The sequence below is a fragment of the Kogia breviceps genome, chromosome 1 (assembly GCF_026419965.1).
Source record: "Kogia breviceps isolate mKogBre1 chromosome 1, mKogBre1 haplotype 1, whole genome shotgun sequence".
In the NCBI taxonomy this organism is placed as follows: domain Eukaryota; kingdom Metazoa; phylum Chordata; class Mammalia; order Artiodactyla; family Physeteridae; genus Kogia; species Kogia breviceps.
This window is the reverse complement of record NC_081310.1, coordinates 167,898,871-167,926,144: the sequence shown is the minus strand read 5'-3', so window position 1 is coordinate 167,926,144 and position 27,274 is coordinate 167,898,871. Positions and strand designations below refer to the sequence as shown.

At 41.1% G+C, this 27,274-nt stretch overlaps 3 protein-coding genes across 7 annotated transcripts in view; 2 read left to right on the top strand and 1 right to left on the bottom strand.

Moving 5' to 3' along the window:
• ZMYND12 (zinc finger MYND-type containing 12) overlaps positions 1-1,773 on the bottom strand; it is a 34,500-nt gene extending 32,727 nt beyond the window's left edge. Inside the window, exon 1 of the mRNA XM_059074412.2 lies at positions 653-1,773. Coding sequence (XP_058930395.1) covers positions 653-762 — 110 coding nt within the window. The 5' untranslated portion in view covers positions 763-1,773. The remainder of the gene's footprint in view (positions 1-652) is intronic.
• Positions 1,105-4,736, top strand: PPCS (phosphopantothenoylcysteine synthetase). Of its 4 annotated transcripts, none has more exons than XM_059074494.2 (3): positions 1,105-1,827; positions 2,001-2,104; positions 3,862-4,736. In XM_059074494.2, exons 1-3 carry the CDS (start codon positions 1,320-1,322, stop codon positions 4,183-4,185), a joined length of 936 nt encoding a protein of 311 aa, XP_058930477.1. In that variant the 5' UTR covers positions 1,105-1,319; the 3' UTR covers positions 4,186-4,736. The 4 variants fall into 4 exon arrangements, 3 of the variants coding, with proteins under 3 accessions (XP_058930477.1, XP_058930497.1, XP_058930508.1); XM_059074514.2 differs by having other exon boundaries at positions 1,114-1,251; XR_010835877.1 differs by having other exon boundaries at positions 1,233-1,827; positions 2,001-2,309.
• A 2,406-nt stretch (positions 4,737-7,142) lies between these two features.
• The window catches only part of CCDC30 (coiled-coil domain containing 30), a 167,507-nt gene continuing 147,375 nt past the window's right edge, over positions 7,143-27,274 (top strand). The window contains exons 1-3 of one of the 2 annotated variants that reach the window (XM_067009865.1): positions 7,143-7,726; positions 11,925-11,979; positions 15,660-15,837. In XM_067009865.1, the coding sequence (XP_066865966.1) occupies positions 15,805-15,837 (33 nt within the window). In that variant the 5' untranslated portion in view covers positions 7,143-7,726; positions 11,925-11,979; positions 15,660-15,804. Of the gene's footprint in view, positions 7,727-11,924; positions 11,980-15,659; positions 15,838-18,028; positions 18,150-22,321; positions 22,513-27,274 lie in introns of those variants that run through there. The other variant, XM_059074337.2, reaches the window with a different exon arrangement.

The following is a 27,274-nucleotide window of genomic DNA, read 5'->3' as shown; positions in this document are numbered from 1 at the left end:
ACCCTCCCCACACTGTCACCATCTTGGCTATGCTCTGACTAACTTTCTATCTATTCCTCAAACACACCAAGGTCTCCCCTCCCTCGGAGCCTCACTGTGCCACTCTTCCCCCAGCATTTCCCTGGCGGGCTGTTCCTACTCTAACTTCAGATCAATAGTCTACCCTCAGAGAGGCTGTCTGCCCAACCTCCCATCACATTTCCTTTGTCTTTATGGCATTTATCACTCTCTGAAATTATCTTGTTTTGTCTGTTGGTTTACTTATCTTTCTCTTTAAAACATTAGATTTTTTTTTTTTTTTTTCCCAGAGCCGCATGGCATGTGGGATCTTAATTCCCCGACCAGGGATCGAACCCTCCGCCCCCTACAGTGGAAGCGCGAAGTCTCAACCACTGGACCCCCAGGGAAGTCCCAGAACATTAGATTTTTGAGGGACGTGGTGTCCCGAGTTTCCCCCAGTAAGTTCAGCACCTAGAACAGTGCATAGCGCACAGTAGGCGCGCAACAAAACATCTGGGGAGGAATGATTGAGTGGGAGAGGAAGCGGACGCAGACACAGAAGTCTTAGGGACCTGTCTTGAAGCCGCTTTGAGAGTTCCCTGACTGAGAGAGAGGGGGTTGGGGCGTCCAGGTGCCACGTTTCAGGGCCTACCAGTAATAAGTGACTGTGCAGGCCCCGCAGACCCGCTCGGCCGGAGCTTCGCACACCTCACAGCAGAGCCGGCGCCCCTTGGGCACCGCAAGAGGGTAGATCACGTTCATGCTGCGGCAGACGGTGTTGTCGGTCTCTAGGACCGTTGCCTGGCGAGGACACACTGGACGGCGGTGTCACGTGACCAACAAGGCGCAGCCTCATTCCAAGCTTTTCGAGGGCGGGGGAGGTGGCTCGACTGACACTTGGAGTGTGTTTGTAGGGTTTTAAAAAAACAAAAAACAAGCCCTGCACTACAAATCCAAAGGTTAACTGGCCGGGCACTCAAATTTTACCGAGGTCCAAGCTTAGCAGGGTCTGTATGGTAGCCGGTAAGGGTCAAACACGTCCAGCTCTTCACCCAGACTAGGAAACTAAACGAGGGGGTGTGACTCCTCCAGATGCCTGCCCAGCCGAGAACTCCCGCCAGCTCAGTGTCAATTTCGCACGCTGTGGGGCAGAACCAGCACGCATTCCCAGACCTGCAGAAACCCGGCGCGCTAGCTTGCAGCGCACGGTAGCGAACCGCCCCCTCACTATTGCGGCTGCGCGTGGGCCAGGTACCGGGGCAGGGGGCGTGGCGCTGAAGACCCTGTAGCTTGCGCTGGCGCGGCGGGTTCCGGGACCGATGGCGGCAGTGGACCTGGTCGCCGAGTTCCCCCAGCCCGCAGGTGCTGCGCGCTGGGCCGAGGTGATGGCTCGGTTCGCCGCCGGGCTGGGCGCGCAGGGCCGACGGGTAGTGTTGGTCACGTCCGGCGGCACCAAGGTTCCCCTGGAAGCCCGGCCTGTGCGCTTCCTGGACAACTTCAGCAGCGGGCGGCGCGGTGCTACCTCGGCCGAAGCCTTCCTGGCCGCGGGCTACGGGGTCCTGTTTCTGTACCGTGCTCGCTCTGCCTTCCCCTTTGCTCACCGCTTCCCGCCCCAGACCTGGCTGTCGGCTCTGCGGCCCTCCAGCCGTGCGGCTTCGGGCTTGCTGAGCTTGGAGGCGGAGGAGAAGGCACTCCCGGGCTTCGCCGCGGCTCTGCGGAGCTACCAGGAGGCTGAGGCTGCCGGCACCTTCCTGGCCATAGAGTTCACCACTTTGGCCGACTATTTGCATCTGCTGCAGGCTGCAGCCCAGGCGCTCAATCCGCTAGGTGCGTGCCTTTAGGAGTCCATCGGATGCCGGGAGGCAGAGCCTTTCCCCCAAGACGCGCATCCCCTTACCCCCTTTTTACCCACGGCTCTCACAGCGGGGGAACCTGAGTTGAAAAGGAGCTGACCCCATACCCTTCTCCGATTTATTTACACCCTGTGCTTCTTTTTGCAGGCTCTTCTGCGATGTTTTACCTGGCTGCGGCCGTGTCAGATTTCTATGTTCCTGTGTCTGAAATGCCTGAACACAAGATCCAGTCATCTGGGGGCCCACTGCAGGTGATGGGCGCTTCTCTTCCAGAGATCTGATTCCCTATAACCAATCTTGGGTTAATTTCCTTTTGATCTGGAGATGGCCGTATGTGCTAGGCACTAGGGACAAGAGATGACTAAGACACCGCTCTCCCTCAAGGACCTCACAATCTAGTGAGGTTGCTGGACACAGACATAATTACAGTACAGAGTGATAAATACTCTAGTAGAGGTACGTACAAAGTGAAGTCAGAGCATGGGGTGAGTGAATCTCGGGGAAAGTCAAGGCTTTCTGGAGGAGATGGCTTGAACTGGGTTTTAAAAGATGAGCAGAGGGTGTACCAGGCAAAGTAGGGAAGGTCACTCCAGATAGAGTAAACGATTGGAGTTTGGAAATGGGCAGCGTGTTGTGAACTGAAGTTGTTTGGTAAAGCTGGAGAGCCTGGAGAGTGGTGGGGATGGAGGGCAGACTGAAGAGATAGCTTCCTACGTAGAAGATTTTGTATTCCTTATTAAGGAGCTTTTGTATTCCTTATCCTGTGGAGCCAAGGGAAACCAAAGTAGGAGAATGAGATAAAGTTTTTGTTTGAGAAGAACATTCTGGCATCAGTATGAAAGGTGAATTAGAGAGTGGTGGGGGGTGATTAGATGGAGGTTATTGTTGCAGTTGAAGGAAGTGATATGGGGAAGGTAGTGGTGTGGTTGAGATGCTGAGATGATCTGGCTACTTGGAACCTGAGGGAATGCTTAGTCATGTACTGGGTGATACAAGTAGAATTTAAATACGAGAAACTACCTGTGGGGCACTTTCTAACTTTGTAGAATAGTTCATTTGTTCATTTCTTCAACACGTATTTATTGAGTACCTACTATATACCAGGTGCTATTATAGGACCTGGAGATAAAACAGTGAAAAGAAACATACTGTGCCCTTGTTTCGATTATGTTCTGCAGAGGAGACAATAAGTGAGTCAAATGCATACTATGTTAGGTAGTGATAAATGCTAAGGAGAAAAATAAAGCGGGGAATGGGTATGTGATCCCTATCACACTTGCTAACTCTTTGAGGGGACATTCTGATGGTTAGCTTAGTGATTTCATACTTTTTAAATTCTGGGAGCTTTAGTTTATCCTGTAATTCCTGTCATTCTTAGTTCTATCTTGAAAGTACACTAAACGACTCAACATTCCCCTTAGAAGGGATTGAGAATAATATAGTAGTATTTAATGAATGAAAATACATTCACTTCTGTTTCCTCAGTGCTAAGATGGTACGTGACAATTTTTTTTTTTTACAAGTTACAATTTTTAAATGGAATCAAACAGCCAGTCTAGCAATGCAAGAAATATTTTAGGCTGAGAGGTTTAAAAACTCAGCCTTATTTGAACTTACGCCAAAGTAACATTTGCATAAACAGATTATTTGCATTTGTTTATTTGAGGGTTTGGTTTAAAAAATAAAAGGGAATGTTTGAGAAAATTTAATGCTGTTCTTTAGAGTTCTATTAATGGCGCTGAGGGTTGCAGAGCAGGGCTAATTCGTAAGACATGGTTTGCCCCAGAATATGTATGAAGCTTTGAAGTCAGGCATCCTTATGAACACTACAAAGTCAAGGCTTTTAAGTAAGCATTTAATATGCTTTAAAAAGTTTGAAGTGAGAAATCCCACTTAAACTGACATAGCCAAACATCTGAGTTTCTGCTTCTTTAGTTTCCCTTGAGATTGACCTGGTTGGTAGGTGGTAATCTTGTTTGCTTATTAAGTTTCTCTTTTTCCAATACAGATAACAATGAAGATGGTGCCAAAAATGCTTTCACCTTTGGTTAAAGACTGGGCTCCCAAAGCATTTATAATTTCCTTTAAGTTGGAGACTGACCCCTCCATTGTAATTGATCGTGCACGGAATGCTTTGGAAATTTATCGACATCAAGTGGTGGTGGCTAACATCCTTGATTCACGACGGACCTTTGTGGTTATTATAACCAAAGAGTCAGAAACCAAGTTATTGTTATCAGAGGAAGAAGTAGGAAAAGGCATAGAGATAGAAGAGAAGATAGTGGATGATCTTCAGTCTCGACATACCGCTTTTATACATGACAAAAACTGAAGTAAAAAGCCTTTATTTATAAGATCAAAAATTGTTCAGTGGACCAGGGCTCTTACAGATGGTGAGAACTAGAATAAATCCTTTGCTTTCATAAAGACAGAAAATGAAGGTGAAAAGCGGTGAGTGGTGTGCAGACAAATATTGCTTGGTGTTTGTCTTTTAAAGGTCTTTTAATACTCATAAAACATGAAAACAAAGGTAAAGCAGTTATGACCAAACCACCTGACACACTCACCTGAATGTTATTTTGATTTTGAAAATGATTCAAGTTGTTTCTCACCTTAAAAAAAAGAAAAAAGAAAAAAGCTTATTGGGAATTATATTCCTCAAAATATACATGTGGGGCCTGAATACCAATCTTCTTCATACTGTAAAAGGGATTATGGATGCATGAATGGCCATGCTTTGAAGAGTAAATATTTGTTCATGCCTACTATGTGATAGGCCCCGAGGATTTTGAGGATTCAAAAGATGAATAAACATGTCTAGTTTGGGAAATGGATATATAAAAAATTAAGTACAATAAAGTGTGTGCCCCAAAGCCAACATAATGGAAAGGATGATTTTTTTTTTTTTTTTTGAAATTTACTAAAGATGGGAGTAGGAGAGAAGGACACCTCCCCAAAGGTAGATTACCTATAGAATGATGATTGTCGCACTACATTTACTCCTTGCTTCTTGTCCTAGACTCACTCCATATTTGAGTTAAGAATTTACCTTTCAAATATTTTAGAACTGCTCTTGAGGGAAAGTTAACCCGGGCTTCTACCTTGGTGGCCACTGCCCTGAAGGAGGCATTACAAGGTGGTAAAGAGTATGGGTTTTGGAGTCATCTTAGCCAGGTTAGACCCTTCCAGCTGTGCCACTGATTAGCATTGTAAACTTAGATACCTGACTTAGTTTCCTCATCTATAAAACGGCGATAATTTCTCTGCAAAATAACACCATTTGTTGTGAGGATTAAATAAATAAAATGGTGAAGGTAAAGCATGAGTCTGGCACTTGGCACGTAATTCACATTCAATAAATGGTTGCAATTGCTGTTTTTCTCACTTAGCAAGGCAATGTTTTCAAAGCTCCCACTGTCCTGGGCTTTGAGTTGGGAGTGCAAAAGAAGTGGAGTCCTGAGAAATACCCTAAATGACCCATAGGATGGTCCGGAGTGCAATGTGAAAAACTACCATTAAGAACTAGGTAGAAGCAAGTACTCTACCTCACATAAATGAGTTAAAATGCAATTCATGGAGTGAGTTGGGAAGGGTAGCCCAAAGTGTGTCTGATAACAGAAGTACAATAAATTTTAATGGAAAAGTTATGAATAGAAGTGCTCAGATACATCTAAATACTTCAGGTGAAGTGTTTAGGAAATGTGACTTCATTAAATCAGGAAGCAGAGGAAAAATAACTGCAGCGATCAGGACTTCTCTGGAAGCAGAAATCCTATTGAACAAAAATTTTAAATGAACTTCTGGTCCAATTGGCAAAACCTAAAAAGCAACAGACTAGGCAGTGGCTGCAGTACTAAAGGGGCATGAAATAAAATTGACTTTCTTCCCTACATCTATAGCTTATGTGGATGATGGCTGTCATTATGTTTGACTGTACAGTGAGGATAAATGGAGTTAGAACTAGAAGTGATTCTAATGTTTGTTTTTATCATAATTATTACTTCCCTTGGGAACCATTTTCTGTTGTGTTTTGTTAATGCTTAAAAACAACCACCACTACCCTAAATGGAATTATTTAGTGTTTTCCAATTCAGTTTAGTTTCCATTCAGAGCATTTAAACAGTATTTACACATGTAAAAATTCCAAGAAGTTGTTTTGTTTGTTTAATCAGCAAGTGGAAGTGTGTAAAGAATGAAAGAAAACTAAGAATGAGGGTGGTCTAATGGTTAGGATGCGGCGCTTTCACTGCCGTGGCCGGGTTCAATCCCAAGACACGGCTCGGACAAAAAAAAAAAAAAACAAACTTGATCTAGATCGGAGGACTAAGGAAAGTATCCTTGAGGAGGAAATGACGCTTGAACTGCTACATAGAAGTGGACTGGAGGTGATGGTGGTGAGCATTTCAGATCAGAGAGAAAAACACTTGCAAGGGCTCTGGTTCCAGAGGGAGGGATTGAAGCACTTCTAGAAAGTAAGGGATATGATCCGTCCAGATAATGCATGTAGAACCGGCAAAGATTTGGAAAGGATCCTATGAGAAACTAGAATAAGACTAAGAAATGTCAAGTATGTGTTTGGGATACCAGCAAAGCAAGGGCCCCCAAACATGAGTAAAATCGAGCTTTGATGAACTAACTAGAATCTTGCGGTAAGAGCATTTAAATGAAGATGATAAAATCCGAGGCTACGTTAAATTTTGTGTTTTTTAGATATTTTTATTTTGCATTACATAGGTGGAGGATACTGTTCGCATAGACCGAATTTTCAGTGCTTAGGGCTTCTGAAGGACTTCAGCTTTAGGGATAGTTCTAGTCAAGTCCGGTTTCTTCTTTTTTACAATAATAAGCTGATTCCAAAAGTGTTGTGATTTGTCTTAGGTGCCCCACCCAGGTAATGAGTGACAGATTCTGACCTAAAATTCAGAACTCCTGACCTAGCAACCTCCCCCTTTAAGAATGAAGTTACTTCTAGAAAAATAAATCCAAGTTCATTAGGCTGGGGCTCTCGATAACGTCTGGCGGGAAGCTACCTGAGAACTATAAACACACTGTGGCAAAACTTACACTTAAAGTTGCAAATACACGCCATTACGATACCATGGTTACTACAGAGCCAATGGGATGAACCGTACCTTCGTTCCGGGAGCTAAGCCAGAGGCCAATGTTCTGCGCCGTAGCACTGATCTCTGGCAGGAAGCACAGCCCCTGAGCCAATGGTGCGTGTCGTTTCTATGGTTCCCGCCGGAAGGACGCGGCGTCTCCGCAGAGAGCGCGGTTGCTATGACGCCCATGACCGGACCCGCACCTGCAGCTCTCCGCTGAGCAGCGGTGGAGCGTAGCGCCCCCCGGACACTCACCGCTCTCTCCAAAGGACAATTTCCGGCCTGGTTCCTGAGGTTGCCGCCGTAGCCCCAAGGAGGAAAGCAACTATTCTCCGCTCTTTTTTTTTTTTTTTTTTTAGCACTCCAGGTCTTTCCCGCTTTTCTGCCCAGCAGGGCCCTAAACGACAGAAGAGACTCACCTGGCTTGGCCTTTGTCTGCCTGAGGATGGACTCGCCGGTTTCCCGGGACCCACCCGCCTCAGGCCTTTAGAATTAAGCTGCTGCTTTTATTTAAAGAGGGCTTAGACCCGTCAGTCTGTTAAGTAGACGTTCCTTTTCTCACTTTCCAGGCGAAGACTCACCCCTGCACAGAGACTGCATCTGAAGGTCCAGGCCATGACAAAGTCCACCGAGCCACGGATTCCCCTGGTTGTCGGCCTGTGAACAAAGAACTGCCGTTTTCTCCGTTTTGCCCTGTGTTCGCCATGCAGAACTTTAATTCCTGATGAAGCTCTGGAGGCCTTTTGTATCCTCAACATCAGGCGTCATCAAGTCAGTTACCTTCTTTCTGCCTTTCAAGTTACAACCTCATCCACTTCTCTCATTATCCTGAGCGCCAGTTTTCTCATCCTGCTCATTCCGCAGCCATTCTCACCCTTTCTTGTCCACACTGCACACTCCTGAATGTCCATTCTTCTCCACCACCTCTGTCTTCTCTATACGACCTCTTTCTTTCCTGCTACAATGCTTTGGGTATATAAGTATCTCACATTCTCCAGTTCTGGAATCGTTTGGAAGATTTTCTTTGTTTCTCTGTGCTACGGCAAGCTTTCTGTCTTGGGTAAACTTAGGGACGAGAATGGAGAAGCACACTTTGGTGAATACAAACAGTAAATTTCTACTAGTGTGTTTTGAAAGTGGAGGGGGAAAAAATCAAAATGCATTTTTTGGGCTTATCTCAGTCTTATATAAAGAAGGAAGATTGTTCCTTGCTTAAGTGAATACTGTGTTAGGCATACATTTTAGTGATGCATTCATGTATGTGAAAAGATCATTCAGAATGATCATGTAACAAGATTTCAACTTTAAGTCCATATGAACCCAAAACCGTGATACGATAGAATTTTCGGGAAAGGAGATGCTTGAAACAGTTCTTATACCTCCTCTTCATGTCAGTTTGTTAATCAGAAACATCCCTTGTGATGTGAGTCAAGAAACAACAACAACAAAAAAAACAGGAGGAATGATTGAATATAAATATTTTTGGCAAGAGGGCAGGTTAATAGTCCTAAAAAGACTGGAACAGAGAGTTCTTAAAAATAGAATATGATTTATTTAAATCCAGTGCAATTGTATTTTAGCATGGAAAACTTTATTTAATTTGTCTTAAAGTATGTCTTTCTCATTGAGTCTTAAATGTAAAGTTATTTTGAAGATATGCAAAGTGCACCTTTTTAACAAGTATTTGTGGGGATAGAATGATTTAGATATTTTTATTTCTCAGGCCAATTACAGCAGTTATTTGTGATGTTCATGCTTAAAGCCAAGTCAGGTTTCCAAATACTGAGAAATTCAGCTTTCTTTTTTGTAGTACATTGGAAAAGAAAAACAAATTCTGCAGCTTTTTCAATTTTTCACATTAAATGGGAACTGAATAAATTATAACTCTTGAAAAAAGGGGCTGTTAGATGCTATATGGTAAGGAGTTTTCCTTTCCCCTTCCAATATGTATTTATTGAACAAACATCATTATGGCAATATTAACGTACAATTAAAAAAATTTTCCTCTCACCCCTAGCCCAGTGGTTCTAAACCTGGGACAGGGGTGGGGGTATTTTGCTCCATAAGGAACATGTGGCAATGGATGGAGACATTTGTAGTTGTCACTACTGGGGATGTATAACTGGCACCTAGTTAGTAGAAGCCAGGGATGCTGCTCTACATTCTAATGGGCGCAGAACAACCCCCCCCCAAGAAAGAATTAGCCAGCCCCAAATGTCAGTAGTGCTGAGTTCAACATATCAACAGTTCGTTTTTCTGTTGTGTCAGTCCTTGCTTATGTGCATACGTTTTTTACATAGTTATAATTATAGTGTACATTTGGCCTTTCTTTTTCACTTAATTTTATATTTTAAGTTTAAACATTGCTGCATTCTGAACATTCTGAAGTTCTGAACTTCTAAAAATATTTTTCTCATTTTATTCAGGGATTGAAAAAGAATAAAAGGTATAATATATACTGGATTTAAGACATCTGTAAGTTTTAAATTATATTTGGGTAGGAGGAAGAAAGAGGGCTAGGATGAACAACCCAAGTGGATATCTCAGTTTTCATGGCCATACTCTTTACTGTGTTCCCTTATGTCACTCGAAGACCATGGGATCCAAAGTTCCTCCTTTTCTCAGAGCCAGGAGATGTGCTGTAGCATGAGGTATGGTCCTGGCACTGTAGTTGGAGGGCATCTACTAGGAGAAATAAGAACAAGTCGAAATGACTGCACTCATTCTTTTTGCCCTCCTCCCATTTAAAATTCTTTGTCTCTGTCTCCGTGTGCTTTGACAGCTTTACTGCCTCATTCTTCACATCTAGACATTTTTGGAAGCCCCAAAACGCTACAGGATGTGCTTCTTTCCAGACAGTGGCTTTTTAAGATACTTAATGAGCATTTATTCAGTATCTCCTTTTTTTTTTTTTTTTTTTGCGGTACGCGGGCCTCTCACTGTTGTGGCCTCTCCCGTTGCTGAGCACAGGCTCTGGACGCTCAGGCTCAGCGGCCATAGCTCACGGGCCCAGCCGCTCCACGGCGTGTGGGATCTTCCCGGACCAGGGCACAAACCCGTGTCCCCTGCATCGGCAGGCGGACTCTCAACCACTGCGCCACCAGGGAAGCCCCAGTATCTCCTTTTAAAGAACAGTATTCTTATATACTTTGTTATGTGGGCAATTTTAGGCACAGTTTAGATGTCAAAGCATTTAGAATTTAAAGAATGAATTTGTATTACCTCAAGATCTGCATTTTTAGAATTTTTGAATTGCTCAACTATCGCGTCTCAATAAATCCACTGGAAAAATGTAAGTTCTGGGGTGTCAGAGCAGAACAGGCAGAAGGACCCAGGATTCCAGGCAGAGGGACCCAAACATTCAAAGTCATGGAATAAGCAGCATGATGGGGATCAGTCCGTACACTGGCATGAAGGGCTGTCAAGGTGTGGCAGGAGATAAGACGAGAGAGGCAGGCGAGAACCAGCTTGTGGAGACTCTCTGGTGCCAAGCTAAGGGTTCGAACTCTTCCTGAAAGCAATGCAAATGTTAAGCAGCAAGTGACTTGCATTCACAAGGGTCAGTCTGAGAGCTTTGTGGAGTACAGACTGGATGGGGGCCAGCCCAGGAGCAGGGAAATCAGTTAAGGATGCTATTACACTAAGTTGGGCAAATGATGAGGAGAGGCTAAACTAAGAGAGGATGAACTGGAAAATCATAAAAGATGTAGAATCTACAAATTCAGGACTGGTTGTCCATGAGAGGGGGATGAATAAGGAGGGGCTAAGGATAACCCCTAGGTTTCTGGCTTGGGAAGCTATATATTGATGGTGATTTTATTAACTGTGGAATACAGAAGGAGGAGCAGGTGTAAAAGAAAGATGAGTGGATTGTTCAAACTTTGTTGTTCACTAGAGAGTTGGATATGCATTGGTCTTAAATAGTAGACTCATTTTGTACTGCCTTCCTAGCCTACATACTCTTCCCTGGAACTTGTACCTCTCCACTAATGCTTGCTTAAAGAGTAGGCTTTGGTGGCCGTATTTGTACCCCTACTTCCAACCTATCCCAGCCACAACTGACTGAACGAGGAATACTGTACAACTGACTTCGGAGAAAGGGACATAATTCGTTGGGTGAGCAACAAATAATTAATTGTCTCTCTTTCATAAATTTGAACCAAGAGGTAGATAACAGGAATGACTTAATCTGAAAAATTACATAGGCTTAGGACTTCGATGGCTGTTTTTAGGTGATGAGTAAGCAAGCAGAGAAAGTCCATCCATGTAGAGAAACAAGTAAATGGGAGCAGATTCACAAGGAAACCCATAGACAAAGACCTCATGGGTCAGGATAGACTAGTAATGGCTGTCCAGTTCCATATCCATTTCCCATGTAGCTAGGTTTAGTTTGCAGCATATGCTCTTATATCATATTCTTCCAGTAACCCTCCTCAGTAGTTGGGATTGGTCAGCTGGAAAGGTGAGAAAACTCAAAATAGTAATGGCTTGAAAAAGAAATGTATTTCTCTCACATAAAAGTCAAGAATAAAGCAGCCCAGAACTGATAGGGCAGCACTTTGAAATTGCCAGAGACTCAGATTTCTTCTCCCGCGATACTATATTATCCATGGCCTGTGCTTTCCGCCTCATGGTGTCTGGGATGGCTGCTCAAGGTTCAAGCTATCTTGTCTGCATTCCAGCCAGTAGAAAGGAAGAGGAAGAGGAAGAAGGCATCCTGTTCCTCTAAGGACATTTCCTAGGCTAGGTGGCACACAATTCCATTTACATCCCATTGGTCAGAACTTAGTCACAGCTGTATCAAGCTGAAAGCAGGCATCCCTGCGATCAGTCAAAAAAATTAAATGTCTTATTTCTTCAGAAAAAGGGAAGAATACATATTGAAGGACAACTGGCAGTTTCTGCCACCTGCACTTATATTTATTATAACTTCAGTGTATTTCTGTTTCTTTCCACTTTTTCTAGATAGACCTGGAGCTTAGCAGAGATGGATTATTATTTAATCCTCCTAACAACCCAAAGAGGTAGGCATTACTGTTATATCCATTCTATTTGGGGGAAAGCAAAGTTTTAAAAAGTTAGATGACTTGTGTTAGTCACAGAGCTATAAAGTGATGGAGCCAGGGATTGAACGAAGATATGTCAGACTCCTTTGCCCGAGCTATTCATCCCCATGATAGTGAGAAGGGCAGAGAGCCAAAGGCAGGGTCCTTAAGAAGGGTGGCATTTGACAGGTCTGTGGAAGAGGAGCCCAGGAAGAACACAGGGGAGGAAAGGCCAGGGAGGTAAGAGTGAAAACAGGAGAAAGTGACATGACATCATAGAACAGAGAAAGGAGTGGGCAGATACTGCACAGAGGTCGTATATAAAAAGAGCAGAAACACGTCCAGTTGGATTTGGCATTTTTTTAGATTAATTATTTAATTTTTGGCCACACGGCTTGTGGTTCCCCGACCAGGGATTTAACCTGGGCCCTCGGCAGTGAGAGCGTAGAGTCCTAACCACTGGACCACCAGGGAATTCCCTGGATTTGGCATTTTGAGCATTGTTGTAAGAGCAGAAGCTAAATGCAGTGATTTGAGGAGTGTGGAAGACATGAGAAAGAGGACACTAACTTGAGGGGGATGTGGTGGGATTGAAGAAGAGTTATTTTTGTATCTTTATTTTCAAGATCAGAGACCTCTTGACCTAAGGGCACAATGTCAATAGAGAGGGAGATAATGAGCAAACAGAAAAGAAAAAGCTTCCTTGAGGAAGCAATAGAAGATGGGATCTAGAACACAGGTAAAGGAATTAGCTTTGGTTAGGAGGATGGAAAGCTCCTCCTGGAGGGAAAGATGAAGGTTAGTGTATTGGTGGTAGCAGAAGAAGCTGCCAGAGTTTTATGATGGCCTTAGTTTTACTAGTGCTATGGGAGACAAGGTCGTCGACCAGCAGAGGGGAGAGGTGAGATTTGGAGTTTGATGGGAGAGGTGGAAATCCTGAATATTTACCGAGTGAAATGGTAACAGAAGCTGGCAAAGTGCATAGAATGACCTATGCAAGTAAAGGAGCTTGGCTCAGGCTGCAGACCATGGATTTGTAGTGGCTCCAGTCTGCATACTTGTTGCATTCTTCTCTACCAGCAACTCAGCAAACTAAAATAGGCAGAGAAAAGTCAAATGGTCAAACTTTCCCCTGGGTTTGGATTGGCAGGGAAGGTGGGACAAGGAGCTAGATAACTGGGGACATTGGTGAGAGATTGATTGAAATGAACAACAGTCGGGTCCAGGCTTGAGGGGGAAATAAGTGAAACCAAAGAGTTTCTGGTAGTTTGAGAGAGGATGTAATGGTCCAGGGACTGAAGGGTTCAACTATTATTATAGAATAAGTATAGTTTAAGAAAGCAACATCTTCATACCCATTACTATGGTTATTATTGATATTTTTATGGCAGTTCCTCAAAACGTCAAACATAGATTTATATATCCAACAATTCCAAAACAACGAGCAGGGACTCAAACAGATACTTTTTACACCAGTGTTCATAGCAGCGTTATTCACAATAGTCAAAAGGTGGAAACAACCCAAATGTGCGTCAACAGATGAATGGATAAACAAAATACATACAATGCCATGTTATTCCACCTTAAAAAGGAAGGAAATTCTGATCCATGCTATAAAGTGGATGAAACCTAAAAACATTATGCTAAGGGAAATAAGCCAGAAATAAAAGGACAAATGTGTGATTCCACCTCTATGAGGTACCTAGAATAGGCAAATTTATAGCTACAGAATACAGTGGGCGATGGGGACTCATTGTTTAATGGGTACAGAGTTTATGTTTGGGATAATGAAAAGTTCCGAAAATGGATAGTGGTGATGATTGCACAACAGTGTGAATGTGCTTAATGCCACTGAATCCTACACTTAAGTATGGTTAAAATGGTAAATTTTAAGTTTCATGAATTTACCACACACAATAAAAAGAGCAGAAGGTGGTGGTCAGAGTGGGACATTGGGAGCTGAGGACTGCAGGATTTCAACAGTAGTTTAGGCTATGGCAAGAGCTTGGTTGTAGCCATGGGCATGGATGACTAAGTGGAACGGAGGTTAAAGATCTCTGGCTTTTGAAGGGTGTCAGTCTAGGAGCTTGGATGAGTTAGGTATTGACTTGTAGCCTCTACCGCCCTCCTGACCAGCCAAGCCCCCTCTTCCTATATCCCTGCTTACCTTCCGATACCCCAAATCTCCCAGAAGCCAAGGATCCAAAGGTATTCTCAGTATCCCCCATCCCCTTCTCCTTTCCACTTCCTCCAGCCTAAGACTCTCCCACTCCACCCCACAACATGGGGGATGGGGGTTATGCTACTCTCCGGGGGCAAGCTACTCACAGTATAGGACATGTAATAATTCAAACATTTGTTTTCTAATTATTCACAATCTCATCAGTTTATCACAACTGTGTTTTAACATTTTGATGTGTTTGCTTCCATTGTTTTCCTTCTGTGTCTGGTTTTTACATAGTTGTAATAATACCTTTACGTCTACTTTTTCTCTTTATTATAACATAAGCATTTTTCTGTATTGCCAAATAGGCCTTATAGAATGTAATGTATTCCTAGTGTCTTAGGTGCCCTGATACCCAGGACTAAAACCACAAGGAACTGAATAGTGCTAAAAAACCTTGTAGGGAGGAGGGTAAGAGTGCAGACCAGACGATGGGTGTAGGGTGGGGAGGAGCCCAAGAAGACTTTTAGTTATAAGTCATGGGTAGGACACATGGGGGCACAAAGATTCAGATCTGGGTCCCCCTTTTTTTTTAATGTATCAGATGATAATTAACATTCTGTATATCATCAACAAAAACTGTTGATGTGGAAGGGATGAAACTCTGGAAAACTTAGCAAGAAAAGATAAAAATAATCAAAACATAGTTTTGCTCTTAAAAAGCAAAACTGAATATAATTATGTAGACTAGCTGCAGTACAATAACAATTATGCTTATCCCTACAATCTGGGTCAGATTAACTTGGTTAAAAGTTATGTTTGATTGTATCAGCAAGTCTTATTCACAGTTAGTGATTCTAGTAACACAGATACCACTTCATCAATCAGCAGACATTTATCTCTCCCCCACCATGTAGTGCAAGCTGTTATATAGCATGACTACTTCCAAGTTAAAAAAAAATTAGACAATATCTATGGCAGGCTTAGATCAAGAAGTTTTAGAAGAGAGTTGAATGACTTAGAAGTCAACAAAAATTATAAGACATTCTGTGAGCAAAATAGTTCCTTGATAGTACATAATTAATGGGCTCTCTAGCTTCCAGAGGAGTCCTTTTATTTCTAAATATTCGAAAGAATAGACAGAAACTTCTTTGGAATTTATAACATCGCAAGGGGCCTGTGGGAGATTTTCAGATTATTAAATTGCAAACTTCAGAACTGGGCAGACAGAAAGCTGATATTTTTTTAATGCATATATTTCATGTCATTTCTTATTTTAGAAGATATAATATAACTCTGCAAAGCTTTAATATTTTTTGTATTGCTAGCTATTTCATGTAAGTCCTCATTATAAATGGATAACATAACATTAATTAATAGGAAAACTAAACTATACTTTGTAGAGAGTCTAACTCTACATATGAGATTTCTTGCATGCTCAGTTGTATATTTACACGTGTGTATACGTATACATATGCTTATCTCTTTTATCAAGGGAAAAGTTCAGTTGGAAGACTTACTTCACCATCTTGAGAAAGAAGAGATTGAACTCCTTGCCTTTTTAGAGGAACAACTCCACTTTGTCTGGTGCTTGTTACAGCAAAGACAGGCTGAGGACTGCTACCAGAAATCTAGAAGAGATGTCAGGGAAGCACATGGAAGAAATTAAAGAAGTAAGAACTAATATCATAAAGTTTTAAGATAGCTGTGGTTTGGGGACTTCCCTGGTGGTCCAGTGGTTAAGACCCCATGTTTCCAGTGCAGGGGGCATGGGTTCAACCCCTGGTCAGGGAAGTTCCATATGCTGCGCAGCACAGCCAAAAAGAAAAGAAAAAAAGATGGCTGTGGTTTTGTTCATTGTCCTTCATTATGTTAACATATTAAAAACCATCTTTTGAATATCACTGTGTAATTTGCAAAGCACCCACATGTACACTTTTTTTTTAATGAAATATGTCAACAAGCTGTATTGGTTTCCAATAGAGTACATGTACAGGACATTGCCCAGATGTGACTAGTTGAATATCCAAATAGGTCTGCTCAAGATGCTTTCATTATCTTGGTAAATTCATCCTAGTCTCAATAACCAACCCTCTAGCTGACTGTCCTGCTAGTAGGTTTAGAAACCTGATTAGTCAGCGTACTGTGAGTGGATCTGCTTCTCAAAGGCGACCTTGTATTGACCAGACACAGAGAAGTTTGTAGAAAAATAGATACCAGCTTTTTAGTTGACAGTAAGAAATATAACTGCCAAAGGAACCAGACACATATATCCTGTGACTGATCCCTTTTTTTCCTACAGGCACACTACATACGAAGTCGAATTTTAATCAAATGTCTACTTGCTGAACAAATGATTCTAATGTTTTAGAGCACTAGCTAAGATAGCCAGATTTACACCATAAAGCTATCCATACCTGCCCTTATTTCTGGACCTGTTATACCCTAGAACCAGGGTACCTAGCCCTTAGATGAGCAGATAATGGCACCTTTTGACTCTTTAATCACTCTTTTTGATGTGGCCAGTACTGATCAACCTACTTTCTTACATATAAGCTACTTTCTTTAAATGAGTTAATAAAATTTTCTCAGGTTGCTTGCAGATCACTCTGTTGTGTTTTGACAGCTCAGCTCAGCTAACTTGTTGATTTTTGAATTTAACTCTTAGAGGGCACTTTGATTTCCAAACTCTTAAAGAAGAGTACAGCTCCTTTAGAACAAAAGCAGGATAGCATAGTAGACTGTGAACTTACATTAGGCAGTTGGGGGTGAAAAATTGCCTTTGGCACTGACTCTCTGTGTAACCTTGGGCAAGTTACTCAACTTCTTTGAGCTTGAAATTTATCTTCCGTTAGTTGGAGATGATAACACCTCCTTCAGAAGGATTTGTGAGGTTTACACATATTAACGTGCATAAAACATTTCACATATGTACTTGGCACCCAGCAAGTATTCAATAAATTATAGCTGTTATTATTAGAAATAGGTAGTATTGTTCCTGCCATTTTAAAGAGGAGGAAACTGAAGCATACCAGGGAGTGATAAAGTTGGACTGTGGTTCTGTGTTCCTTCTACTGTATCATTCAACTTTTGGTTCATATTCTGATCAGTTGTCCCCGAAAAAGGCTTCAACACAGTTCAGCAAAATGCAGTTATTTTGGTAGTCTCTTTCTGAGTAATTTGGCAGAGCTCTGGCTCTGGCCCACCTCAATGTGAAGTCCGGCCCCTCCCTTTCCGCTTCGCTTGACAATGCAAGTCCGTCAGCCTCTCTCAGCCTCACTCACCTATGAAGTGGGAGATAACAGTGTCATAGGGTTGTGGTGAAAACTCAATATTTGATGTCCTTAACATAGTACCTGGAGCATATAGTTAGCTTTCAATCTATTATTATTAGCCACATAAAAGTGCCTTTTGTGAAGCTCTCATATTAATCAGAAACTATTTTTAAAGAATACCCAATAGTTTATTTTAATACAAGCTCCTATTAGCGTTTAAGACATCTTAATCATGCGTTTTGCTTAAGGTATAAAATACCGTGTAGATACTTCTCTGTTCCTGAGTATCATGACCATATTTCCTAAACCATAGATAAGGAGACTTGATTTGAAACCTGATTTGTTAATGGAAAAAAAATATCAGCGATTGTGACTGTCCCAGAAATTTGTGGTGATGCATCATCCTATCTATGGGAAACAGTGTCTGATAACATATAACAGCTGGAAGGAAGTTTAGGGAGAGAGACCCACACTTAAGCAAAGTTGAATTTTCTGTTTATTTCGTAATTTAAACATTTATAGTATGGTGATCTCTTAATGGCTCTTTCACTTCATAGACTTGTGAGAAAATGTATTATTTTCTTCTTAGGTAGAAAATTATGCAGAACGTGTCTGTAACTTACCAGACAAAAAGGAAACATTTTCTCATGGTTACGAAAAGGAAAGCAAGCAGCCTAGACATGAGTTTAAAGGGCTCCAACTCAAACCGGGTAATTTTTCCTTTTGTAAACATGTAAATTTTAATTTTTTCCCTAATTCTAATAATTAGCATGAGACAATTACAGAAAATTTGGGAAATGTATAAAAGTAGAAGGAAGGAAAAAAAATTACTACATATCCTCCACCTCAAGAAAAGTACTTGTAGGGCTTCCCTGGTGGCCCAGTGGTTAAGAATCCGCCTGCCAATGCAGGGGACACGGGTTCGAGCCCTGGTCCGGGAAGATCCCACATGCCACAGAGCAACTAAGCCCATGCGCCACAGCTACTGAGCCTGCGCTCTAGAGCCTGCGAGCCACAATTACTGAAGCTCACATGCCTAGAGTCAGTGCTCTGCAACAAGAGAAGCCACCACAATGAGAAGCCCATGCACCACAATGAAGAATAACCCCTGCTCTCGGCAACTAGAGAAAGCCTGCGTGCAGCAACGAAGACCCGACACAGCCAAAAATAAATAAATAAATAAATTTATAAAAAAGAAAGAAAAGTACTTGTAATGTTTTAGGTGTATTTTCTACCTGTCTTTTCAAGGTATGCATTCTGAAATATTCTCAGATGTGTGTGAGAGATAACAGAGTGGTGATTTTCTTTAATGTCAGTTATAGCACTTACAACACTATGTCCTAAGTACCTGTGTCAGCTCTTCTGGGGCAGAGATCTCATTCTAGTCTTCCTGGTTTCCGTGTTTTCAACAGCACTGGCCTCATAAAGTACCTAGCATGTTAAGGGCTCAGGAAATGTTTATTAAGTGCTCCAAAGCTACAAGGGAAGGTATAGATAAGGACCCCTTTAGAATACTGTATTTGTTTAACTCCATACATTAGATATTATTATGATATATGGTCAATGATTATTTACATTTGCCACACATTTATGATTTTCTTTGCTCAGCATTTTTCCTTGCATTTCAGATATCCCATTTGGGATCATTTTCCTTTTTTCATTTTAGAACTTCCTTTCATAATGGTCTGTTGATGGAAGGTTTTTCTGTATTTTGAATCTCAGGTGCAGAGAAAATTGAGCTAATCACAGGACATAACTCATATGTACTACACTCGGGTTTCATTTTTTTCCCCTTTTTTGTTATCCATTGGATAATTGAGTTTTCTTCTTCTGGTTTAAAAGCTTGCATTCTAGTTTTGTTCATGTGCTGGTTGCATTTTAAGAGTTTGAAATATTTCTTCTGGGCTTCCCTGGTGGCGCAGTGGTTGGGAATCCGCCTGCCAATGCAGGGGACACAACCTGGTCCGGGAAGATCCCACATGCTGCGGAGTGGCTAGGCCCGTGAGCCATGGCCGCTGAGCCTGCACATCCAGAGCCTGTGCTCTGCAACGGGAGAGCCCACAACAGTGAGAGGCCCGCGTACAGCAAAAAAAAAAAAAAAAAAAAAAAAATTCTTCTGACATTTTTAGTTATTCTCAGGAGCAGGGTTGTTCAGGGCTCTAATCTGCCATACTGTAAGAAGCAGAAGCTACTCTATGCCCTGCTCCTAACATAAATTAGCTCATGAAGAATTGGGACGTAGGGGAGTGATGTCACTATAATGTATAAGTTCACATGTAATTTTCCCCAGCATGTTAATGATTTGGGCCCACCAGCAAGCCTTGGAGTTTATACATAAAGCCTGTTCATCCCATGTTCCTCTTCTGGCCTGTTTGTACACATGTTTTGTCTTGGAAGTGCTTATTGCAAAGATATTACTAATCTTTTGCATTTTGCCTTTGTTTCCAACTCTGCAGACTCAGTTCCTTCGTTAGCTCACCTTTACAGTAAACCTGATTTTTTAAAAGAAGACAGAGTCCTATATTTGCTATAGTATTCCTCTATTTTTTTAGGAATTTGACACATCTGTTTAAATATACCAGTATAATATTAGGATTATCAGTGTTTTTTACAGCACTCTAGCTACACAATGACAAACATTTTGAGTGCTCTATGCCAACCTTTTTTCCATAAGCTCCATTATTTTAGTGAGCAGTTTTGCAAAATACAAGTTTACTTGTTTGTTTTAGGAACACATACCTCAGTCACATCAGAAATGCTTCTATAATTAAAGGATGTCTTTTGAAGGTGGAGCTAACATGATTTGGTAATGGATTTCATGTTGGGTGGGAGAAAAGGAGAGAAATCACTGGTGATCCAAAGCTTTTTGGCCTGAGCAGTTGAAATATTGGAGTTCCTAACTACTCAGATGGGGGATACCATGGGAGGTCCTATCTGGGGAAGACAGTAAAGAGTTTGCTTTTGGACATCTACATTGGATGTGAATATTAGACATCCAAGTGGAAAGGTCAAGTAGGCAATTTTGTATATGTTTGGAACGCATTGTGAACTAGAGATGTAAATTTGGGAGTCACCAGCATATAGCAAATACTTAAAGCCTTAGGACTGTAGTAGATAACCTAGGGAGTAAAAAGAAGAAGATTCAGAGCTGGGCCCTAGGTCATTCCAGTGTTTAGAGGTTGGAAGGGTAAGAAATCAGCAAAGGAGTCTGAGAAGGAGTGGCATGAAAGGTAGGAGGAAACCTAGCAGAGTGTGTTGTCCCAGAAGAGAAGTGATGAAAGTGTTTTAAGAAAAGGAAGGGAACAATTGGGTCAAATACCGTTGATAGGCTATGTGGAGTGAGGACAGGTAATTGACCATTGGATTTGGTCTCATGGGGGTCATTGTGACTTTGAGGAGAGCTGTTTCTGTGGAGTGGTGGATATGAAAGCCATTGGAGTGAATTCAGTAAAGAATGGTAGGAGCAGGGGAGGGGGCATGGCTGTGGTTGATCCTTTCTTTTTTGTTTTTTGATCCTTTCTTGAAGTTGTGCTGCAAAGAGGAATGAAGAAATGGTGGAGGAGCTGGAGGGCATTATGAGTTTGAAGGAAAACTTTTGTTTTCATCACTGTTGTTTTTAATGGGAGATGTTATACCATGTCTCTAAGATGATCAGTTGGGAAGAAAGCTCCATGAGGCAATAGAGATAAGAGTCAACTGCAGGAGTTTTGTCTTTGAGAGGAGAGGGAATGGGATCCAGTGCACAAGGCGGGGAGGGGGGCAGGGGTGGTGCTGGCCTTAGGAGCCAAGGGTAGTTTGTTACATCTCACAAGAGGGAAGAGTACGGAGGAGCTGGCAGATTTGGCAGGGGAGCTTGTGGAAGCTCTCTTCAGAGTGCTTCTCTTTTCTTGGTGAAGTAAGAAGTAGGGTATTCAGGTGAGAGTGAGGATGGGGAAGGAGGTGTTAGAGATATGATGAGGGAGAGGGATGAAACAAGCAGGGGAATGTAGGAGGATTGCTGGGCAGCAGTAAGGGCTCACTTGAGGTTAGTAATCGTGAGTTTGAAATGAAACCAGTCAGCACTACCTGTGCAGTTTTCTGTAGCCACATCCAGCTTCTGGAGTGTGCTGATGAAGAGCTGGAGTTGGCGTTTTGTCACCAAGTATAATGGAAGGAAAAAGGGGCAAGAGAGTTGTGAATGTTTTCAAGGGAGTGATTGTAATGATGGACTATAGAATCTAAGCTGGGTAAGAAAGTGAGAACAGGAATGGGATAAGGAACACTGAAAAGTGTTTAAAGTCAATGGATGATAGTTTCCAGTATGGTCAAAAAATTATTGAAATTGAGCTGCTAGTACATAAGAAGGGATGACTGGAGGATAGGATGTTTGAAATTGAAGCTAGGGAGAGGTTACAGAAACTATAGAGGCTAATGACCAGATCTAGGGAATTACTGTGGAGTAGGTGGCTGAGTGAGGTAGAGGACTAGATCTTTGGAAGTTAGCTGGTAAAGGAACTGAAAAGCCAGGAGACTGGAATAATCATCTGCTTGAGTATTGAAATCATCGAGAATTTTGGCAGGATTAGTTGAGTGACTGTGGACAAGTTTCTTGGTTTCTTGGTGCCTGAGCCCTCATTTCTTAAAAAGCAAAATCATGGTTCCTACCTCACTGGGTTGTTGTAAAGATTAAATAAGATAGATTTATCTCAAGTGCTTAGTACAATACCTGCCACATAGTAAGCACTCACTAAAACAATACACTTTAAAGTTATGCAAGAACAAATTTTAAACTTCTGCAAGTAGTAAGAATATCTACTGCTTTTGAGAACCTTTTCCCACTACTTTTTAGTTATTTGCCTGCATTTCTTTTAACAATTTTGTTTCTGGTGTTTCTTCCTAACAGAAGTGCAAATAAAGGAGGTCGAAATGTTGTATCAAGAAGGCTTGTCTGAAATAGCTCTGAGCAGCCCTAGTGAACAGATTGCACACTTACTCATGGAAAGAAGTACACTCTTGAGGAAACTGGAACGAGGGGATCCCAAACCAGAATCACAAAGATGTCTGAGCAGTAACCTACAGAAAGAATTTCCCCAGGTATTCAAAATTAACTGGGTAATTGAATAAGAGGCAGGCTAGTTGAAAATGCATTTGTTCATTTAACCATTCATACATTAAACTATCAGGAAGCCAGTTTTGATAGCGCTTAAGAATATAGGCTTTGGGTTTAAATGGACCTCCTCTACCACTTGTTAGCAGTATGTCCTTGAACAAGTTGCTTAACATTTGTGAGCCTCAATTTCCTCATCTATAAAGTCTGGGAGCAACTGAACTACTCCACAAGGTGATCATGAAAATGAAATAATATACGTAAATCTCTAGACTAGTACCTCACATGTTAATTAGCATTATTGTTATTATTTATTGAGAACTTACCATGTGCCAGGCTTTGTGCTAGTGGATGTAGGAACAAAGTCAAACTAGAAATGATTTGGACTTGCAAGGAACTTACAAGCTAATGAAGGAAAGAAATAAACCAGTGGTTATAGTTCAGTGTGGAAAGCTCTGTGATGAAGTGAAAACTCAGGGGAAGGGCTGAGTCAGGACGGGTAGAAAAGGCTTCCAGCAGAGGTAATGTTGAGTACCATTTTGAAAGCTGAGTAAGTGTTAGCTGGATGAAGAAGATGGGAAAGGCATTTCTGGCAGAGGAAACCATGTATAATACATACTGGTTCATGTGAGTCAACGCTGAGAAATGTGCCTGGAGATATTTTCAGAAACCACTTCATGGTGAGACTCATATGCTAAGCTAGAGAGTTTAGAATCAGCACCCAGCAGTGTTCCTGGAGCATACTGGAGGCATAAAAATATTTTGAATGTACAAATGACTAACTGTTATAGATGGTCTGGAGAGTCACTAAATGATTTTAAGAGGAGAGTAACATGATCTGATTTGTGTTTTAGAAAAATCACTCTGGTCACAGTAGAGGGGTGGATTGGATAGGGACCAGATTGGAAGCCGGGATTTCAGGAGATGTTAACTAATAATTAATTAAAGAATGAGAACCAAAAACAAGGCTCAGAGTGTAATACAGAAGGGAAGAAGGAGTTATGAAGGAGATGGAATCTATAAAACAAATTGGACACTGTGGAGGTGAAGTCTGGGATGACCCTAAGGCTATTTACCCAGTCACTACTAAGTCATAGTTTTACCACTAATGGACAGAAAGAATTAAAACAGATACTACAAAGGGTTTTTGTTATTATAAAATGTAATTCATAAAATTTCTGTCACATTCCCAGTTATATTTTGTTTAAGCTAATGTAATTTACCTGCGCATAAAGTAATCAGTAGAGTCACTTTTTTGTAGAAATTGACAAGCTGATTCAAAAATTGATAAGGAAATGCAAAAGAACTAGAATAGCCAAAACAACTTTGAAAAAGAAGAACTAGTTGGAAGATACACACTTCCTGCTTTCAAGACGTACCACAAAACTGCGGTAATCAAGAAAGTGCAGTATTGGTATAAAGGCAGATATATAGATCAATGGAACAGAATAAGGAGTCTAGAAATAGATCCACACCTACATGGTAAATTGATTTTCAACACAGGTGCCAAGGTAATTTAATGGGGAAAAGATACACTTTTCAACAAACAATGCTGGGCACAATTGGATAGACATATGCAAAAAAACAAAAACAAAACCCTCTACTCTATTGAGGTTCCCTTCCCCACTGGTAAAGGAGGGAGTCCCTACCGTAAATACTATGAGATAGCCACATGACACCCAACATTGAACAGAGAAGTGATTGATAGTTTATTAGTCAGATAGACTCACAGCCCAGGGAGGACACTGCCTGTCATGCAGGGCCACAGGAGTTGTACTCAGGAATGGAGGGAACCCATAGGGGCCATGGGAGACAGACTTTGTAGTACCAATAGGATGAGGTGCCCCCTAGTTCCCATGGGAGGATATGACTGGCTTGTTTAAAAAATTCCATGGGTTGGCAGTGAAATGGCAGCCATTAGGCTGAGGATTGGATAAAATATAGCTGTTGTGACTGATAAGGGCACTAGCTGGGTGGGGAATCTTTCCCATTGGATGGGGGCATATCTGGCAAAAGCAGGGGAATTCATGCTTAGGCTTTTGGTGCACTGTGAGTTACAAGGGCATCAATGTAACACATGAAATTTTGGGACTTACAATACATTTATCTGATATCATATACAAAAATTAACTCAAAATGGTTCATAGATCAAGTAGGAGATAAAATTTACAGAAGAAAATCTTAGTGACCTTGGGTTTGGCAAGATTTTTATAAGACAGGAAAATCACAGAGTATGAAAGAAAAAAAATTGGACTTCATAAAAGTTCAGAACATTTGCTCTTCAAAAGACAAAAATAAAAGAGCAAGCCACAGACTGGGAGATAATTTTTTAAAAAATATATCCGGGCTTCCCTGGTGGCGCAGTGGTTGAGAGTCTACCTGCCGATGCAGGGGACACAGGTTCGTGCCCTGGTCCGGAAAGATCCCATGTGCTGTGGAGCGGCTGCCCGTGAGCCATGGCCGGTGAGCCTGCGCGTCCCGAGCCTGTGCTCCGCAATGGGAGAGGCCACAACAGTGAGAGGCCCGTGTACCGCAAAAAAAAAAAAAAAAAAAAAAAAAAAAAAAAAAAATATATATATATATATATATATATATATATATCTCCAACAAAAGCTTTGTATCTAAATATATAAATAAATCTTATAGCTCAATAATAATAACACATACAGCCCAACTAAAAACTGCTCAAAAGACTTAAAAAGTAACTGCACTGAAGAACATATACAAATGGTAAATAAACACATGAAAAGATGCTTAACTTCATTTATTATTAGGAAAACACAGAAATTACAATGAAGTAATTTATTATGAGGTAACTATTAATGTATCAATGGCTAAAATTTAAGACTAATCATATCGAGTGTTGGTGACAATGTGGAGCAACTGGAATTCCCTCATCCTACTGTTGGGAATATAAAATGATACAACCACTTTTGGAAACGAGTTTAGCATTGCCTTAAAAAGTCAAACATATACTTATCACATAACCCTGCCATTCCACTCATAGGAATATACCCAAGAGAAATGAAAGAATGTGCCCACATAAATACATACATGTTACAGCAACTTTAATTGTAGTAGCTCTAAACTAGAATCAACTCAAATGTTCATCAAAAGGTAAATGTATAGATCCATAGAATGGAATATTACTTGGTAATAAAAAAGAATAAATATACAACAAAACAGATAAATTTCAAAATAATAATCTAAGTGAAATAAGCCAGACCAAAAAGAGTACATAGTCTATGATTCCATTTGTATAAAATAGTAGAAAATGCAAACTAATATATAGTAACAGAAACAGATCAGTGTTTGCCTGGGGACAGTGTTAGGGGAGGAATGAATTATAAGGAAGTGTAGGAAACTTTTAAGAGTGATGAATATTTTCATTATCTTGATTGTGGTATTGGTTTCATGGATGGATACATGTAAAAAAATATGTACACTGTAAATATGTGCAGTTATTATATATCAGTTATACCTTTAAAAAGATTTTTCAAAAAGATTTTTCAAAGATCTTATTATGAATTGTAACTTTAAAAATTTCATTGCCTCCCTAGGTGTGTGTGTGTGTATATATGTATATATATATTTTAAATTAATTAATTATTTATTTATTTTTGGCTGAGTTGGGTCTTCATCACTGCATGCGGGCTTTCTCTAGTTGTGGCGAACGGGGGCTACTCTTCATTGTGGTGTGCAGGCTTCTCATTGCAGTGGCTTCTCTTGTTAAGGAGCACAGGCTCTAGGGGCATGGGCTTCAGTAGTTGTGGCACATGGGCTTCATTGCTCCATGGCATGTGGGGTCTTCCTGGACCAGGCCTCAAACCTGTGTCACCTGCATTGGCAGGCATATTCTTAGCCATTGTGCCACCAGGGAAGTGCCCCTAGGTATATTTTAATAGGCCAATACTGAATCAACCTGTGCATAAAGTAGACGAGAGAGTCATTCCAACCAAAGTGAGGCCACATAAAGTGACACGGAAGTTGAAGAATTTTGCAAGGCCTGATCTATACACTAATTACATTTTACCTAACATTTGTTTTTTGTTGGTTTTCTGACTTAATACAGTCACATAGTAGAAACAGATTCAAGCAGTATAAAATTGAATGAAAAATGAGTTTTCTCACCCCAAATCCTCAGTTCCATACTCCTAAACTACCACTGCTGACAACATTTTATTTATCTTTCCAGAAAATTTTCATCTTCTTAAAATAAAAATTATGTTCCATTGTGCATATTGTTTTCACTTTCTGTATTAGTGTATATAGATTTGCCTTAGTCTGTGTGACAACATATATTCTTTTGAATGGATTTATCAAAATTTATTTAACCACTTTATTGTTGCATGGGGCAGAGGACAAAGGGATGACATTTAATGCCAAGAATAATCAAAGATTTAAAAAAACACATTTTATTGTGGAATATAACAGAATATATGCAGAAAAATGATAAAACTTTAAAAATACAGTTTGACAAATAGTTATGGAACAAACACCCATGTAACCACTGGTTCTGTGAGGAATACAACATTGCCAAATTCCTAGAAGCTTCCTTTTCTGATCACAACCCCCTTCCTCCCCACAAAGGTGTGCATCCCTAAATAATGTATATAGTAGTTTAGTATTGTCTGTTTTTGAACATTACATACAAGGAATCAACTTTGGGAATTGCGCTTTTGTAAAACATTATGTTTGTATTATTTATTTTTAATCAGCTTATCATTACTATGTATCATTCCATTGTGT